General features: G+C 40.1%; 1 protein-coding gene and 1 long non-coding RNA gene across 2 annotated transcripts; both read right to left on the reverse strand.

The window, feature by feature from the left end:
• Window positions 1–3,657: 3,657 nt before the first annotated feature.
• Window positions 3,658–4,635, reverse strand: LOC143878886 (uncharacterized). The gene has a single exon (XM_077381100.1). The coding sequence runs from the start codon at window positions 4,633–4,635 to the stop codon at window positions 3,658–3,660; it is 978 nt and encodes a 325-aa protein (XP_077237215.1).
• A 5,651-nt stretch (window positions 4,636–10,286) lies between these two features.
• Window positions 10,287–12,761, reverse strand: LOC143880190 (uncharacterized). Its single transcript, XR_013251542.1, has 4 exons — window positions 12,662–12,761; window positions 12,516–12,560; window positions 10,525–10,621; window positions 10,287–10,373 (listed from the first exon to the last, which is right to left on the reverse strand). It is a non-coding gene; the product is annotated as an uncharacterized LOC143880190 (long non-coding RNA).
• Window positions 12,762–17,056: the final 4,295 nt, after the last annotated feature.

The raw sequence follows: 17,056 nt of genomic DNA on the forward strand, positions 1-17,056 counted from the left end.
TCATCTGCAGGAGCTGATGGAGCTCTTCAATAGATCTGGGTCTAGAGTGGAGCAACTCTCCAAAGAATAGGGACGGACCTCTTCTCTTGGTTAAGACTTCTGGAATAGGCCTTTATTTGAATACCAGTTTTGACTCACGGACCAACACCATTTATTTTAAAGGATGAATCAAAGAACCAAAAAGGAATCCCAATTATGAAAAATAGGAATTCAAGTGAACATTAAAATGGGAATTCAAGTGAAGATTAAACCCATGTCAGTCTTTTGACAGTTTTGTGACAAATTCAAATCAATAATAAGATCAGGCCAGTCATCACATGGACCACCGTTAACAGAGAGAATTGAGAATGAAATATTGTGTGTTAGCCTCCTTGCCCTAACACACACATATAAATTTATTATGAAAAGACTATAATGCCCTTAGGCTACATAAGCTTATTCTAACACTCCCCCTCAAGCTGGAGTATGAATGTCATACATGCCCAGCTTGTTACATAAATCACTCAATCGAACTCCATTCAACGGCTTGGTAAACATGTCTGCAATCTGATCATTCGTTCGAGTGAACTCGGTTTGAATTTGGCCTGTCTGAATCCTGTGACGAATAAAGTGACAATCCACTTCTATATGCTTAGTTCGTTCGTGAAATACCGGATTCATAGCTGTGTGAATGGTTGACTTGTTGTCACAGTAGAGGGATGCAGGTGAGGAGTATGAGAATCCAATCTCTGACATAAACAACCGTGGCCAAATTAATTCACAGCTTGTGTAAGCCATGGCCCTGTATTCTGCTTCTGCACTGGATCGTGACACAACGTCCTGCTTCTTACTCTTCCAAGATACTAGATTTCCACTATGAAGGTACAATAGCCATTAGTAGATTGCCGATCAGCAGGAGATCCGACCCAATCTGCATCAAAGTATCCCTCAATCCTCAAATGGTTATGCTTCCCTCAATCCTCAAATGGTTATGCTTCCTAAAGAGAAGACCTTTCCCGGGAGCTTTCTTCAGATACTTCACTATCTGAATCACAGCTGACCAATGTGATGTCCGAGGCGCACTCATATACTGGCTAACCACACCAACAGATCAACAGTCCTACTAACCGTCTGTGAGATAGATCAACAGTCCTACTAACCGTCTGTATCGACCAGGATCTTCTAGTGGCTCCCCCTGATCAGGTGAAAGCTTGCCATTCGGATTCATAGGAGTCTGTGCAGGTTTTGCCCCCAGAAGACCTGTTTCTTCCAAAATATCAAGAGCACACTTCCTTTGGGACAAAGATAGCCCCCTTTGTGAATGTGCCACTTCACTGCCTAAGAAGTATCTCAGAACACCAAGGTCTTTTGTGCTGAATTCATTCTGAAGGAAATCTTTAAGGCATTGTATTCCTGCTTTGTCATTCCCTGTAATAACAATATCATCAACATATACAACCAGGAGAATCAAACCATCCTTGCTTCGAGAGCTGAACACAGAATGGTCTACAGCACATTGTTTCATACCAAATCATAGGATGGCCTCACTGAATCTCCCAAACCAAGGACGGGGAGACTGTTTAAGACCATAAATCGCCTTTATAAGCTTACAGACGGTATGCTGCAACTCCCCCTGAGCAACAAACCCTGGTGGTTGCTCCATATACACCTCCTCCTGCAAATCACCATGGAGGAACGCATTCTTGATATCCAACTGATATAGTGGCCAAGACCGATTCACGGCCAAAGAAATCAATATACGGATGGATGGAATCTTTGCCACTGGAGAGAATGTCTCAACATAATCAATCTCATAAGTCTGAGTAAAGCCCTTGGCAACAAGACGGGCTTTTAACCTCTCAACAGAGCCATCAGGTAGGTATTTGACGGTGAACACCCACTTACAGCCAACTACCTGAGCACCAGGAGGAAGGGAAGCCAACTGCCATGTCTGGTTTTTGGCCAAAGCATCCATCTCAGCCTCCATAGCTGCTCGCCATTCCGAATCAAGCATAGCCTCTTGAGCAGAGCAGGGAATAGACATCGATGACAAAGATGATATAAATGCGGTATACGAAGGAGATAACCGAGCATAACTTACCGCATCAGAAATAGGGGGATGAGTGGTACGAGAACGAGTACGTCTCGCAATGGGGGTATCAAGAGATTCATCAACCTGAGTAGCATCATCAGAGGATGAGGGTAAAGGACCCGCTTGCTGAGAAGAGATGGCAGGGCATGAAGGCTCAACTGAAGTAGTAAAACGCTTGCGAGTATATACCTGGAAGGGACGTTGAACCGGATCCGGTGGCAAACTGGGAACCGGAACCGGCAATGGCAACGGAGGAGGAGATACCGGTAAAGAAGAAGAAGCAGGAAAGTAGGGAGTATCCTCACAAAATGAGACATCAGCACTAATAAATTTAAGGCGAAGTTGAGGATTGTAGCATCGATAACCCTTCTGGGTTCGTGAATAACTCAGGAAAACACACTTGATTGCCCTTGGGGCCAATTTATCAAGTCCTAGGGTGAGATCCTGAACAAAGCAAACACACCCAAACACCTTGGGAGGTAACGGAAACGGATCCCCAGAAGGGTATAACACCGAAAAAGGGGACCGATTGCTAAGAACTGAAGATGGTAGACGATTAGCCAGAAAGCAAGCTGTAAGCATAGCGTCAGCCCAAAAAGATTTGGGAACATGCATCTGATACAGAATGGTGCGAGCTATATCTACAAGATACCGTATTTTCCGCTCGGCAAGACCATTCTGTTGTGAAGTGTGGGCACAAGACGACTGATGAATAATTTCACGACTAGAAAGGAACTCCTTAAAACCGTGCCGATCAGAAAAATACTCACGGGCATTATCAGTAAGTAAACATTTAAGGGAACATGAGTATTGATTTGTAATTTCAGCATAAAATAAACAAAATGTAGAAAACACCTAAGAACGATCCTTTATTATATAAAGCAAGGTCATCCTGGAAAATCATCAACAAAAATAACAAAGTACTTCCCACCAAACATTGGAGTACGACATGGACCCCAAACATCAGAATTCACTAACTCAAAAGGACTACTGACACGACTAACAGAACGAGACGGGTAGGAAACACGATGGTGTTTTCCATACTGAAAGGACTCACAATGAAAAAGACTAATAACACCAGAAACAACTGAAGAATGTTGCAGACGAGCAGGAGAAGGATGACCGAGCCGGCAGTGCCACATAAAGGAATCTGCTGAGGTACTAAACGCCGTGGGAGTGATAGCATCATCCAGGTAGTATAGGCCATCTGTCTCATGCTCTGAGCCAATCGCCTTCCCAGTTGCAAGGTCCTGAAAAACACAATAAGACGGAAAGAATGTTACTAAACAATTAAGGCAATTAGTAAGCTGACTAGCAGAAAGAAGATTGCAGGGAAAAGTAGGAACACAGAGTACAGATGATAAGGATAAGTGCGATGTGGCTATAACAGTCCCAGTGCCTGAAATAGGACATCGAGTCCCATTGGCCAAGGTGACCATCTTAGTAGGAGCACAAGAAGTAAAGGAACTAAGAAGTGTACTGTTACCGGTCATACGATGAGAGGCACTAGAATCAATAAGCTAGGAAGCGGAGTGGCTAAGGGAGCAAGATGGGTTGCTACCTTCTGTGGCAAGTTGAGCAGCCGGTTATTTCCCTTTCTCTTGTAGGCGCAAAAGTGACTCATATTCAGTCCGAGAGACGAGCATGGTGTCTGAGGGAGCAGGAGTAGGTGCAGCAGGTGTCTCAGAAGCGAAGTGGGCGGCTCGAGCGGGACGCAGCTCGGGATGGAGATCGTAACAGAAATCAATGGTGTGACCCTCCATGTCACAATGACTGCAATAACGTGAGCCACGACCCCCATAAGTACGGCCTCCCCCTGAATCTCGGCCAAAGCCACGGCCTTGTCCGCGACGACTGCGACCACGACCCCTAGCACGAGTGCCCCGAAAGGAACCAGATTGGGCAGCAAAGGCAGACTGGTCACCAGCAACAGAGATAGCCGGATCGAGACGTAGAGCGCGTTGAACGAGAGAAAAGATCTCATCCAAAGATGGGAGCGTGCCTAACCCAAGGATCTGCTGCCGAAGAGGGACAAACTCAGGTCCTAAGCCATCCAAAAACCGAATAATACGGAGCTCATTCTTCTGTTGAGCCAAGACCTTAAGGTCGGTGGATGGGGGATGATAAATATCAATCTGCTCACAAAGACCAACAAAATCCGAATAGTACTCAGCGACAGTCTTATCTCCACGCGAGATACGAAAGAAGTCAATGTAAACATCAGTAATCAGCGTGAGATTGTTGCTGCCGGAATAGAGTGTCTCAGTACGCAACCAGACTGCCCGTGATGTATCCAGAAATAGCATGTGGCTCGCAATCTTTGGTTCCATACTCTGACAGAGAAGAGACTGAAGCTGGGCATCCTCCTGACTCCACTTATCATACCCAGCATCTTTCGGATCCGGAGGATCTATCGTGATGAAACGTAACTTGCCCTGACCTCGCAAATAAAGATGAACAGAGCGACTCCAGGCAGGGTAATTAGCACCATCCAATTTAATGGATGTCATAGAGGTCACCGACACCGGAAATGAACCGGAGGAAGAAGCTGATGGCAAGGCCATAATAAACACCAAAACTCAAATGGGATGTGGGTGAAGTAGACCTGACAAGACACACCACAACAATCACAGACACCCACAGAAAAGAGCAGCCAAATATAGGCAAGCTTATCACCACGAAAAATAAACAATCAGAAGAAAAATCCACAAACATCCGCCGGAAGGACCCCGAAAAAAACAAGCACGAAGCCTCATACTTGTGGAACTACAATGAAACATAGAGACAAAGCTTAAGTCATCAAATAGGAAGCAAAGAAAAATGTAACAAAGCAGAGTCGCAACCAAAAAGGTGAGAAATGTAACGGGAAGATTTAGGGCATAAACACCCGACGGCTAGAAGAGAAGAACACTATCCTTATAGGTCAAAAAAGATGGGGAAAGATGTTACAAAAGAAGAAGGGAGAACGCGCAGGGGGGCAAACAGGGAACAGTAGGGTTTTCCAGGGGGGGCGCGCAGGGGCAAACAGGGAAAGTTGGGTTTCCAAGGGGGACAACCAGTGAAGTGTTGGGTTTTCCAGAGGGGGCAAACGGGGAAAGTTGGGTTTCCAGGGGGGCGCGCAGGGGGGCAACCAGTAAAGAGTTGGGTTTTCCAGGGGGGTCAAATAGGAAAAGTTGGGTTTCCCAGGGAGGGCGCGCAGGGGGGCAACCAGTGAAGATGGAGGAAGAAAGAGAAAAAAAAAAAAGAAGAAGAAGAAGTTAGGGCATGGACATGGGCATGGGCATGAGCTTCAATGGAGGAAGACAAGAGGTCTTCAATGGAGGTCCCTAGGGCATCGAGAAACCCTAGGGCTCTGATACCATGTTAACAGAGAGATTTGAGAATGAAATATTGTGTGTTAGCCTCCTTGCCCTAACACACACATATATATTTATTATGAAAAGACTATAATATTAGGCTACATAAGCTTATTCTAACAAGTTCATATCGTGATCATCAAGCTAGATGGAACGAACTATCTTGAACGGCCCCAGTCAATAAAATGTTCTTTGGTGGCATATTCATGCAAGGATATTTTAATGTACGAATTAAAGAATCAAATGAGGAAGACCCCAACTATGAAAAATGGGAATCTAAGAACCTCACGGTCATATCATTGTTATTAATAGAGGGCCACTACTTCTAGAGACTACAGAATCCGTCGATTCTCTCAATCTCTGTCAAAAAAATTTCGCCAAAAGTTGATACAAGAACTCCATTCGTCAACCCACTTGAAAGAATCTTGCACATTAGCATCTTTATCAGTGGTCACAGCATCAAGTTCATGAAATATCTCCCTTAGATATCTTTCTTTACACCATCTATCCTGCAAGAACTTAATCCTATCCCCTTTATATAATATGTATCTAATCCCTTCTGAGAATTATGTTATTGTCTAAGAATAACCCTCAACAATGTCAATCGTTTGCTCCTTCAATTATCATAAAAGGCCCAATTCCGTTGACACACCACATACTCGCTCTCTATGATCTGAGTCAAAAAGGTTAGCCTATGCTCCCTAAGCCTCCACAGCCATTTCCCAAGAAGATCTTTATTCATTCCCCAAAGATTTCGATTGCCTAATCGGCCAACTTTCAGAGGTTTACAAACCACCTCCCAAGCAACATGGTGAAACTTCCTCTTCTCCTCTGAATCACCACATTGAAAATTCTTCTAGATCTGCTCAAAGTGATTTCTCACTCCAATCAGGCATCTGAATAGAGAAAAAAATAGATAGGTAAATTCGCTAGCACCACCTTAATGAGGGTGATCCGGTCTCCAAGAGAGATAAGGCCCCGCTTTCAAGACAATTACCGTTTCTCCACCCTTTCGACTATCGAATTCTGCATCCTCTTCTTGGGACTCCCCTCACATACGAAGACCAAGATAGCTAGTCGGAAAATGATCCACAGAATGCCCAAGGAAATCCGCATACCTATCTCTCACAGCATTTGAAAGGTTGATACCAAGCATCTTGGACTTTTGAAAATTAGACCTTTGCCCTGTAACAACTTCATAATAGTGAAGGACGACTTTTATCTTAGACACTCTGTCTTCATCTGTCAGTCTAAAAATAAGGGTATCATCAGCTAACTGAAGATAAGCAACTTCCAAACTCGGATTACCAATATGAAAGCCTTCTATAAGACCACATCTACGATCTTTCTCAACCATTTTACTCGGGGCTTCAATGACTATCATGAACAGGAAAGGGGATAGCGGATCTCCTTGCCTCAAGCCCTGAGTTGATTAGGCATTAATAGGAAGATGCAAAAATGTTGAGGTTGGAGTAGAGTACTAGGCACCAACAGCATTGGAAACTGAATCAAGTTGTCTATGACAAAAGTACTCTATGATAAAAGGCATTTATGATTCAAATGTGAAGATAAGCTGTTGGAGAAGGGCAGTATTTAATCTTTTATACTTTAACACTCCCCCTCATGTGTGGCCCACTTGGCAAGCACGTGGCACATGCGGTCCCACCTTGGGCCGACCATTGCATGTGGATTTTTATGACATCGGGGAGGTTTGAACTCGAGACCTTTGACTCTGATACAATGTTAGAAACTTACCGACTTCTCCAAAAGCTTAAGCTGTTGGAGAAGGGCAGTATTTTATCTTTTATACTTTAACACTCCCCCTCTCGTGTGGCCCACATGGCAAACACGTGGCACATGTGGTCCCACCTTCGGCCGACCATTGCATGTGGATTTTATTTTTTTTGACATCGGGGAGGTTTGAACTCAAGACCTTTGGCTCTGATACCATGTTAGAAACTTACAGACTTCTTCAAAAGCTTAAGCTGTTGGAGAAGGGCAGTATTTAATCTGTTATACTTTAACACAATGTACTCAAACAATAACATTATGTTTTACATGTCCCCAAATCTAGTTTTCTGCAAGGGCAGACCACATCTAAGTTTTCTATCATTCCATCTGACAAAATAAGTTTGTCAAAGAAATCAAACTATTACATGCGAACAAACAAACAAACAACATGGCAATATCAAGTTGCCAGCAACATGACAAAATGAGTGAGCAAAGAGACAATCTTTTTACTAGCAAGCAGTAAAAGTAATTGTCCCAAATTTCCATAACCATTTCCCTAGAAATCACAACTATGGGTCAAAGTCATAGGAAGAAAACAGCACCAGGGCTATGGGAATCAGAGGATAAATTCAGGAAAATGGGAACTACTATGTGGCGTGATGTGATGAAATTTAAGGCCAAGTTTGCAGAAGGAAGAAGGTTGAGTTTATGCAGGGGATCAAATAAGAATTTGGTGTGATGCGTGGTGTGAGACACGCCTATTGAAGGATGTCTTCCCGGATTTGTTTGCGGTTGAAGAATCAAAAGAGGTGTTGGTGAAGGACTATTTCAACCGTAGGGAGAATAGGGTGGTGTGGACTCCCAAATTTAGAGGGGACTTTTTTGATAGAGAATTTGAGTCAGTGGGCAGACCAATGGCAACATTGGAAAGATGCTATATCAAATGTTCTGGCCCAGACAAATGAATTTGGATCTCGAACTTGGAAGGCAATTTCACAGTCAAAACTTTCTATCTTCACTTAGTGACATGCCCTGTATCTTCTAAAGTCGCTAAGGTTTGGAGCATTCATGCACCACGGCGAGTTTGTGCCTTTGGATGGACGGCGACATTAGGAACGATACAGACAGTTAATTTCCTGAGGGAACGGAACATTTTGATTATAGATCACTACGCTCTATGCATAGAGGTGGGTGAAATGGTAGATCATATGTTGATGCATTGTAAGGTGGCAAGAGAGGTGTGCGGTAGATTATTATCAAGATTTGGAATAGCTTGGCTATTCCCGGCCAAGCTATTGGAGCTCTTGGAAAATTGGGCCATGGATCATTGGAAGCAAAAAGGAAAAATCATGTGGCATGTCTCCTTTCTTGCAACTATATCGGTATTATGGAAGGAGCGAAATGCACAGGTGTTTAAGGGAAATTCGCAAAGGTTGCTCTCTCTATTCAACAAAATCATAGCACTCACAATTTCATGGGTAAAAACGCTACCAAGCTTCACCTTTGTTTCGGCGTATGACCTATGGTATGGATGGAAAGTAATATGCAATGAGGCAAGTGAAGAACAGAGAGCCATCCAAGATTGGAAGGCACCTGCCCTAGGGTTGCTCAAACTAAATTTTGACAGATCAAGTATGGGAAATCTGGGTCCATCTGGGATTGGGGGAGTCTTAAGAGACGACCAAGGGATGGTGATATGGCCTACTCGAGCCCCATAGGGGTCACAGGTACAAATGAGGCAGAAGTGAGCTGTGCACCATGGAATAAAACTTCTACAAAATACATAAATAGAAAAGGTCGAGATAGAGGGGGATTCATTGAATGTTATCAGGTGGCTTAGAGGAACTCATCCAATACCTTGGAGATTTGCTACTCTCTTTGATGAAATCCACAATTGGGTGGGCGATGCTACCTTATCTATTCACAATGTAATATGTTCCGCTAATGGTGAGGCGGATAGGTTCCCTAGAGATGGGGTTTCCAGAGAGTCTATTGAAATGTTTGACTTTCTTCCTCCTTAATCGGGGCTAGGCGTTTGTTGCGCCATCATCTTGTATTTCTATTTAGACCTCCTCGGCCCATTTTCTCTTAATAAAATCTCTTTGCCATTCAAAAAAAAAAAAGAAAAAAGAATAACTGTAGGGGGGGGTGGGGTGTCGTAGTACTAGAAACATAATATTTAGAAACATTTTTATTCGTGAGAGCAAATTTTATTTCAGGGTTATTCATATACCTTGAAATATCTTGTATCGAATATTTCTCATCCATAAAAAATCAATTTGGTTATTTTTAATGATAAAATCAATTTGGTTTGTTTCAAAAAAATTATTTGTCTGATAAGAACATATGCTTTATCAACATGAAAATTTGAAAGGAAGAGATAATCAAAGCATGCAACAAAAATCATCACTTGCATCTAACTAAACACACTACATAGAAAGCCTTAGTAACAACCTATGAAGCACGGGTACTCTCTGGAGGCCCAAACAACCGTATCGTGTGTGTATTGGGTGCGGGTGCGCCCAGGTACACCCTGGGTGCATACCGAGTACGCACCCAAACATCATCGGGACGATGAGGTCATACCCGGGTGCCCCCGGACTCTCTGGAGGCACTCATCATCTGCACTGAGTGCGTAGCGAGTACTCTCCGGAGGCCCATGCACCCATATTGGTGATGTTATTGTTATTTGATTGTTATCCAATTAAATTGTTTGAATTCTTTAACAAAATATTTAATTTTTTAATTTTTATAAATATATAATAAAATATAAAAATATATTATATTCAGCGTACCCTACCCGTATCCTTCTTTTTTTTTAAATCACGTACGCATATCGTGTCATACTCGCACCCCGTACCCGTATCCGTGCTTCATAGGTAACAACAAATCTAACTAGAAACCATATAAAGGAAAATATTATTCAGTTATATATTAGATGCCTTCTTTCTACCATTTATTGTTCAAAAAAATAAAGACTATCTACACTTTCTTATCAATGAAAATTCATTTTTGTTTATTTTATAATTTTTTTATCTGATACAAACATACGCATATATCAACTTGAAAAATTGAATAGAAGAACAAATATTAAAAGGTGACCACAATATGCCACCGAACTCATCACTTACATTGAGCTGAGTACACTACATAGGAAACCTCAGTAATAACAAATCCAACTAGAAGAGCCATAAAGAGAAGATAATTATTTTGACCTACACACAATAAAATCAACCTCATGATCAGTTACGAGGTATACCATGTAATGCAGAAGATCGAATAAAAAGTACAAGGTTTCATTTTCACTATTTTTACAAGTTTCATTACAAGTTGCAACAAGGACGCCTTATACAAAGTATGCAGTACCTATACAATTACCAAAGGCAGGGCAATGGTGGTCGAATCCCCTTATGTATGCTTTACAGATATTACAATATCTCACACGCTTGGACAAAGGTGCATTCTACTAAAAAAGAAGAGATGAAAGTATAAGCTAAAAAAGGAAAACAGAAAACATTAAACCATCACTAAAAGAAATAGATCTAGGGGAACAAAGTACAACAGGTATTTTGCGAGCATAAGAACCAAGTTATTATGGACAAGTTTATTCCTTGAATGACCATGCTATCCTGAGAATCGGGATTACAATTTGAACATGATATTTAAATCTAACATAAAAACTAACAAATGAACTTACATAGTAGATATGTACAGGAGAAGCTGAGCCTACAGAGTAGAAAAAACAGACCATGCCTAAAACCCAGTCAATACGGTAGGCGAAGAATTTGAGTTTGTCACCTAGTCACATGTTCTTCATTGGTAGCGATATGTGCATTAGCAGATGTGAATTTGAGCATCGAATAAGGATAACAGTCTCAGCATTCAAATAAGGATAAAGGTCTCAACATATATTACTGTATGTCTTCTCTTGACACAACCGAAGCACCTTAATTCATCTTTTTTTGTAGAAGTCATATGACCTTTCCTTTACTTGTACCTCATGATCCTCCAACTCCACTTCTACCCCCTCTACTTCCTGATCTAGTATCTCACAGAAGTCTTGACCAATCTCCAACAATAACATTATGAAGCTGTTGTTTAGCATTTATTCGGCCCTTCTCACATCGAACATAGTTATAATTTATAAACCATAACAAACCTCGTTAAGCAGTGGTAGAACATATCAACCAAGGACAACGACCATTGTGGCTCGTAATCAAGATTAAGTTCCAGAAAAAAATTATAATATTCTCTTTCTTCTCAACTTGTTTTGTCAAAGCTTCAGCATTTTTCATACCACATAGAACAATTGATTCCTATTAACTAAGGTCCTCCCACATGCCGTGTAGGACAGTCCCTTTTTAGGCATCAACTAATCTCGAGTTGCAATTCATATACACAATATCTTCACATTGGTAAAAATCTGTGCAACAGCCCAAATTCGTCAACACTTAAAACAATAACCCTCGACTTCTTTGTTACTACAATAAATGAAAAAGCCACAGCATCACGATCAGATTCTCCACATCCCATCTCTCATGATAGATCGTTTTCTTGATTTATTCTTTGCCATTTATTTATCCAACTTCCTCTGACGTCAATAAACATTTTCATCAATTGTGACCATTCTATTCTAACTTGGCTGTGTCACAGCAATCCACCTAGATGGCGAAGATATGTACTCCAGTGTGGCCCAGCAAATTACTTTCGAGTGTAAAACATGTTTTTATTAGTCAAGGGAGTTGTCAAAGACCTCTTGTAACTGAAGAGATTCTAGATCCGAAATTAATCCATTTGTTGATGTGCCCTTTAATCAAAATTAATAAAAAAACAATAAAGATATGCAAAAAAGGGGTGAAAGACCAATAATAAGCAATGTCTTCTTGGTTGACAAAAAGACATTCCACTAAGAGCACACAAAGAATGGTAGGCTGATGGTAGATGTAAGTACCAACAAAGCAGTCAAAATTCTGAAGAACCAGGAAGCTAAGATTACTCTCCTAGGACGCCTAGACACTAGTACATGCTTACGGTACCGATATTAAGCTATTAACAAGATATGTTATCAATGTTGGTATTGACCACTGTATAATAGGCTATAATTTAGATACAGCTTATTGTAGCAGGTTACTGATCAAAAAAATTATTATTGTACAAGGTTCATTATTTTCTAAACCTAAAAAGTTCTCATGGTATATAGGCATGTAGAATGATATATGTGTATTGATATCCTTCTCATATATTTCAACAAAAGGAATATTGTACCATTCTTGATACAATACCCATGCCAAGTCTGCATCCATGTCAGATTTTGCCGTTATATTCCCAATATTTTATGGTACTTCTTCAATCATTACATTGAGCTGTTCACAAAATGCAGAATTCGTTGAAAGCTCTTCATCCTGTGCAAGTGAGTAAGTGGAGAGAAGTATTTAAATATCATAACAGATGAAAAATAAATAAATGGAAAAATGCATACAGATCAATATACAAAATTTACAACCTCGAAATGAGGATTGTCTTCTGAAAATGAACATCGGTCATATCTATCCAAACAATAATAGCCATCTGCAACCAAGCCAGGATCACTAGAAAGAATACTGCAAAAAAAAAGACCATGTTTTTCAGGTAAAACTAAATTTGGCCAAAATGCATTATCTGCCGAACACGTGCGACTGCTGAAACTATATGATGTGCATGTACACTCACCTCATGCGGGAAGCGAAAAACAACAAATAAATGTAAATGATGAACCATCAGAAACTTCATTAACAATTTTTATAATTTTACTTTTAGAATCCAAAAGTAGTCACCCTCATAAGTAACTGGTTACATTAAGGCTGTATAAATTGTTTGCTAAAATAATTAGATCAAGACTTGAAGATAAGACCATTTAGCCAATCGAGATAACAAAGCCGTATAAGAGTCACATTAATCTTGCAAGCATACAAAGAAACAAGTAGATTCCATTAAAATAAATTTAGGAAGTATAATGCTCATTGTAATAGATGAACATACTAATATAAAACTATGATTAGTGGGGTTGGTAAATCCAAAATGCTATGAAAATCCAAAATGCTCATAACCCATAGCAAGAGTGAATTTTGTAATTTTGACATATCATAAACATTTCAGAACAATGATCTCACAAGTGCATGAATAATGTAAACCCAAACCTCATACCAGAAATTTTTGGACATGAATGACAAGAATCCTAAGTGAAACTTCCCACTACCTTGTAACACTGGGAATACAAAGTAGACAAACCCCCCAAGACAGCTAAATAATAAAAAAAAAATGAAAGTTGACCATTTTCATCAACTTCAAATCTAGAACTATAAGAAAGACAATTAGTGGCCAAAAATTGATAAATCCTAAACAAGAAGAAGCTAACCTGTAGAGGCCAATCACAAGCAGGGCACACTCTCCATTGAACACAATATCCTCTAAAGATGGAATGCCTGCAAGACAATAAATTTTGAATAGAAGGCTGCAAAAGTTAGTATGCACTTCAATATCCTTTAAATATCTGGAAAGACAGAATAAACAATATCCTCGAAATATCTGACAAGATTCAGATGTCACATACAAGTATACACTAGAATTGCCTCACCCTGTCATCAACAATTGAGCGCTCTCAATAAAATTTACATAGGGAATGCATATGCTATCATGATTGAGATATAAATGTATATAATATAAAGATGCATAACGCATATAAACATACATACGATAGATAATGGGGAAACTTGGGTGGCCTCTGAGGTTATTAAAGCCTTATAAACGTAAACTTCCCTTTAGCTATTAAATAACCCATGACCTAAATTACTTTATAGCTATTAAATATCTTATAAATGTAAACTTCTCTAAAGCTATTGAGTACCTTATAAATGTACATTTCATTATATAGACTACATATAAATAAATAAAATTGGGGATGCCATGAGCAACCCTGGAACATTTGATTCGAATGCAATTCAAATAAATGGGAAACCATGAGCAACCCGGAACATTTAATTCGAATGCAAATCAAATAAACGGGAAAAAATGGAGTGTCATAGCATGCCCCTAGGCTATTTAAAACAAAATCAAATAAATGGGAAAACATGGGGTGTCATAGCATGCCCCTAGGCTATTTAAAACCTGCTTATAAACATTTTCATTATAAAATTAGTTAATTTTAAACCATATAAATATAAATTTCTCCATCGATAGTAAATACCTTATACAAAACTTAAATTAAGGGAATCTATGGATTATTCATATAACTGTAAATTTCTCTATAGCTGGTAAATACCTTACATTAAAATTAAATTAAGGGAATCTATAGATTATTATAAACTATACTGCAATGTGATTTAAATACTAAAAAACAAAGCGGCTCTAGGCCCCATGCATGCCATGTGTACATAATCGGATTCATTGATATGGTGGGCAAACACAAGCCTGGCATGTTGCAGTTGGTTGCACCTAGATTGGAAAATCCTAGAATCTTGATCAATAAGGTGTCTTTGAGGGCTTGCTAAGAAAATAAAAACCATTGATTTTTGAAGGTATTAATGTTAGATATGAGGTGTCTTGCGACCAAGATCGTGTACGTCAACTCGTAGGGAGACATGTGCTATCTGGGACCCAAGGTTGGAGTATTGGATCCCGCAAAAATATTAGTTGTAAATGTTGGGAAAGTTGCCTTGTTTCCCATGGTACAGTGGGAAGGGGAAAATGGAAAGAATTTTTTTGGTTTTAGAAAAAACTAGGTATAAAAGATATGTTTTCCCTTGATGAGGACTGGGGGTAGGAGGCTCTTTGTGTGGCGGCTGCAAAGAGAAGACGAGAGAGAGAGAGAGAGTGCTTCTTCTTGGGTTTTTTTCTTGGGGTTTTTCCTAGGTTTGGGTGCGGTCTTACTTGAGAATAAAGGGAAGGGTTGCGGGTTTATGGGTTTCAGGTTAAATCCATGTAATCCATATATTGTTTTCTCATAGTGGAAGATCATGTTCTCGCCCGTGGATGTAGGAATCTTGGCGGAACCACGTAAAATCTCGATGTTCATCTTGTTGCTTTTTTTCGTATTTTACTTTTTCGTTTATTTGTGCACGATTGGATTGAATTTGCCCCGCTGATTTTCGGATTTTCTCAACAGTAAAAGCATATATTCTTTGCATGAATCATTTTTTGTGCATAGCATGTCTCACTCTCTTGTATATCGATACATAAATACATGATTAGAAAATAGTATTTACAAAAATATAAATGGGCCTGGAATTCCACTGGAACCTTGGCATATTCATTGAATCCACATGCAATTATTTAATTTTCATGTGCATCTTGATCAAAAAACATCGGGTGGCAGCAGACACGATATTGGGGCCTACCATTCTAGACCAGATCCTAGTGGAAGACAACTCCCTTGATGCTATTTGTCGGCTCAACGGTACTACTACGCAACCTTGGCGGTTTGCGCATTGGAAGGATGAGATTAAGAACCATATTACTGGATCATCGATTTCATTTCACCATGTTAGAAGATCAACGAATAGTGAGGTAGATAGGCTTGTCAAAGATGGTGTTGATGGGGCTAGCTTGGAGATTGTTGACTTTCTTCCCCCGTTGAGGGTCTTGTTTGTACTCTTGTATATCTTGTTCTCCCTTTCTCTTTGTATTGACCATCTCGGTCGCGGGGTTTCCCCCTCGCTTTTCCTTGCTTAATATATTCCATTACCATTCAAAACAAAACCACAATAGATCACAACACTAACTAAATTGATATTTATGGAGCAAATAATGTGCCTGGTGAACTGAGATTAGTGCACAATCCACTATATTAGCAGAAAATCAGCATTAGATCCCAAGACTAACTAGATTTATATTTATGGAGGAATAACGTGTCTGATGAACTTTGACTAGCGCCATAAAATCCCAATTTCACTAAACGAGCTTGTCGAATCACAGAAAGATAAACTCCCCAAATAAACAAGACATTGAAGAAAACGAAAGCTGGCGCCGATGCTGAAATTCCGAGAAGTTGCCGGAAACATCTTCCAAAAACCGCAGCAGAAAGGAAAAGTAGAGCTGCAAAAACCAGCACGGAAATTTCAAAATCAGAATAGAATATGCGTTCTTTGAAGGTGGAGCTTTGAGAGAGAGAGAGAGAGAGAGAGAGGAACCTGAAATTGCAAGCATAGAAAGAAGAGAAGAGGAAGCGAAGAAGAAGGGAACCATGGCAAGGGAGAATTGGGAGAGGGAGACGGAAATAAAAGAGACGAGAGAGGGGAAGAGGAATGCAGGAGGTGATTTCAAATGCCTCACAAACCCTAATCCTAGCATTTCGAACACCCAAAATCAGGTATGGAAAAAAAAAAGGGAAGTAGGTCGAAGGCTTTCCTCGGGTTGAACCGTTGGAAGCGCGATACAAGAATTGGAGTCCAAAAAACAAAAACTACAGTTGCAAAACTACTAAGTTGCCGGGTTTTTTTTTTCCCGGGATTTATGTGGGAGAAAAAAATAATCCTGGGAGATAGGTGGGAAAAAAAAGTCCTAAAAGTATCCGGCAAAATAAAAAACCCATGTTTGGTTGACCTGACTATGGTGGGAAAAAAAAAAGTCCTAGAAGTATCCCGGTAAATTAAAATACCCATGTTTGGTTGGCCGGACTATGGTGGGAAAAAAACCCTCTCTGTATCTTATTACTAAAATGCCACCGTATAGTCTATTCTCTTTTTAGATGGGTCCCACGTTACATGGTTGAATCGAACGGTCCGGTTTAATTTATTTTTTCGTGGGGTTCACTGCATTTGAAGATCCAATCCGGACGTTCAATGGGCCCGACATAAATAGATTGCCACGTAATCATCTTAACTAATCTTAACTGGAAGAATCTTGATATATTGGATGGTTGGGA

The sequence above is a fragment of the Tasmannia lanceolata genome, unplaced genomic scaffold (genome assembly GCF_043159265.1).
Source record: "Tasmannia lanceolata isolate RefF3 unplaced genomic scaffold, GAP_Taslan_0.1 ptg000006l, whole genome shotgun sequence".
Lineage (NCBI taxonomy): Eukaryota > Viridiplantae > Streptophyta > Magnoliopsida > Canellales > Winteraceae > Tasmannia > Tasmannia lanceolata.